General features: G+C 40.3%; 1 protein-coding gene across 1 annotated transcript in view; it reads right to left on the minus strand.

Moving 5' to 3' along the window:
• The window catches only part of col4a4 (collagen, type IV, alpha 4), a 42,608-nt gene that overhangs the window by 21,564 nt on the left and 18,544 nt on the right, over nt 1–2,500 (minus strand). Inside the window, exons 5-10 of the mRNA XM_047820521.1 lie at nt 2,047–2,181; nt 1,907–1,951; nt 1,671–1,787; nt 934–1,002; nt 811–846; nt 608–670 (exon numbers count right to left, since the gene is read on the minus strand). Of these exons, the coding sequence (XP_047676477.1) occupies nt 608–670; nt 811–846; nt 934–1,002; nt 1,671–1,787; nt 1,907–1,951; nt 2,047–2,181 (465 nt within the window). The remainder of the gene's footprint in view (nt 1–607; nt 671–810; nt 847–933; nt 1,003–1,670; nt 1,788–1,906; nt 1,952–2,046; nt 2,182–2,500) is intronic.

Consider the following 2,500-nt stretch of genomic DNA (forward strand, 5'->3'; position numbering starts at 1 on the left):
CCTGAGACATCTCCAGTTAGACTCTGTGGTACTCAGGAGATCAGAAGTCCTTGAACCTCACACCAATACAACATTTATCTGACTGTATATTACAATCACACCCCAGTGTCACCCAGATGAGGATGAGGTTCCCCCTTGAGTCCGGTTCCTCTCAAGGTTTCTTCCTTTACCAATTTAAGGCAGTTTTTCCTTGCCACTGCTGCCTGAGTCACCTCAGACTTGCTCATAGGGGAATAAATACATACACATTGTGAACTATATACATCTAATAATAATCTAGAATTTTTATTCTGTCAATTCTTTTACTTTTATTATTCGTTATTTCCTTTATCATTAATTATGTTTACCTTCTGCTCTGTGTTTATGTTCTGTAAAGCTGCTTTGAGACGATGTCTATTGTAAAAAGCGCTATACAAATAAACTTGAATTGAATTGAATTAAAGGCTGAACACAGAAGTGAGAACGAGAGACGTTTCCTGGGGTCACATCATTTCCCTCGGACGCTGTCAAGCTCTCTGACCTCTTTATTGCACAGTACACTGCAAAATATACTGAAAAGTTCATTTGTAAACGGCAAATAGATATAGAATAGAATTCATGGGCTTACCGATGGTCCGGGGTCTCCAGGGTTCCCTTGGGCACCTTGTGGGCCACAAGGTCCAGAAGATCCCTAGGTCACATACAGCATAGTTAATTGTGCACAAAGCAGCTTTTATTACTATAATCTGTAATCTGTGATGAATGTGTGACCGCGGTGTGAAGGATAAGCTAACCAGGCTTGTTTCTACAAATAATTTGGTGAGCACTTACTGGAGGTCCAGGGTCACCAGGAGGTCCATCACAACCCTGTGAGACAGTAATCAGGTAAAATTTCACTAATCCCAATAAACCCAACAAATAAGATTTTAGCATAGCTATTTACGTTTCACTCACAGGTTGACCAGGAATCATGACATATTTGAGCGCAGGGTCTCCTTTGGGTCCCTTTGGCCCTTTAAAACCCTGCAGATTAAAACAATGAAACATGGCATGCTTTGAAAGTTCAGACAGTCCATAGATTTAAAAGAGCTTAGATATTTTAGTCTCAGGAATTAACTCATCACACTTTCGGAGGTTCAGAAGACAATTTTCAGGTATTACAGTTTTGGAAAGTGGGAACTCTGTTTAAGGATTTTGAGATCAAACCCATTTAAAATATTTTATGACCGTTCCACATGCTTGCTAGTGAATTAGCATAGCATACTTACAACACAGATGATGCCTGTATATACAGTAGATCCTATTTCAAGCAACTTCGCTATAAGCTAGAATGATGCTAATAAACACTTAACATCATTCGTTTACGAACAACATGGACACGTACTGTACTTTTCCCAAGTTCTGGTTAAAAGCTGTTAACCAGCTAGCTAGTCTACAGTCTGAGCTTTACTGCAGCAGAAAATGAAGAGTAGCTCTTGTTCTATGAAACAGACATCATTAGCATATTTGCTTTAATCACTTTCAGTGGAAATGAAGATGGAAAGTGTAGAAATCTTTATATCTAACCTTCAATCTTTTTTTTTTTTTTTACATTAGTAGAGTTTTAGCTTAAACATCTTTTAAACAAGGCTGCACATCGAGTTGATCAGGTCATGCAGGTCAATAGAAGAGCGGGAATCTGTTTTTCTTACTCGGGGTCCGCTTGTACCATGTGGACCTTGACAGCCAAGGACCCCTGGATCTCCTGGGTCTCCTTTACAGCCATCTAATCCTGGAAGACCACGAGGGCCAACTGATCCACGAGAACCCTTGAGAGGACATCAGTCACAGTGAGAGAAAAGCACTTTCAATTCAAAGTTTAACTCCATTTAAAAGCAGCGTTGAATTTTATAATGAATAGAATATTTTTGTATTGCAATGTACTCACATCTTGTCCATTCGGTCCAGGGTATCCGGGTATTCCTGGACTGCCCTGAAAGCAAAAGAAGCTAAATGTAAACCCACAAACACAACATCTTATATACAAATCCCAAGCGTGTACAGTATGTGTAGGTTTGTGTTACTTACTAGATCTCCTTTTGGTCCAATAATCCCTGGAATTCCTTCAATTCCACGCTGTCCTTTCTGTCCACGTTTCCCCTGAGGTCCTTGTGGTCCTGGAGACCCCATTCTACCCACTTCTCCTAAAGCACCAGGAAGCCCCTACAATGAGATGACGTGCTACTGTGTGAGAAGCGACACTTCATAAAGAACATCAACAAAAGTGTACATTCAAGATACTTCAAGTAACTATTCAACCAGTTACTGGATTGTGGTTGGGTGAAATGGCTGGCGATTTTAATAGACCTTTAGTTTTCCTGGTCTAGGAGCAGAAGCTATATTCAAAATGATGAACCAGGCATCGAAACAAGGAACCGCACATCATTGTGTAGGCTCCAAAGCATGTGTTGGGAAGGTAGAATCTCCTTAACATTGGAACGATGTCATAGATGACATCCTTTAAAAATCCAGAAGTGGCCCA

The sequence above is a fragment of the Tachysurus fulvidraco genome, chromosome 11, assembly GCF_022655615.1.
Source record: "Tachysurus fulvidraco isolate hzauxx_2018 chromosome 11, HZAU_PFXX_2.0, whole genome shotgun sequence".
Lineage (NCBI taxonomy): Eukaryota > Metazoa > Chordata > Actinopteri > Siluriformes > Bagridae > Tachysurus > Tachysurus fulvidraco.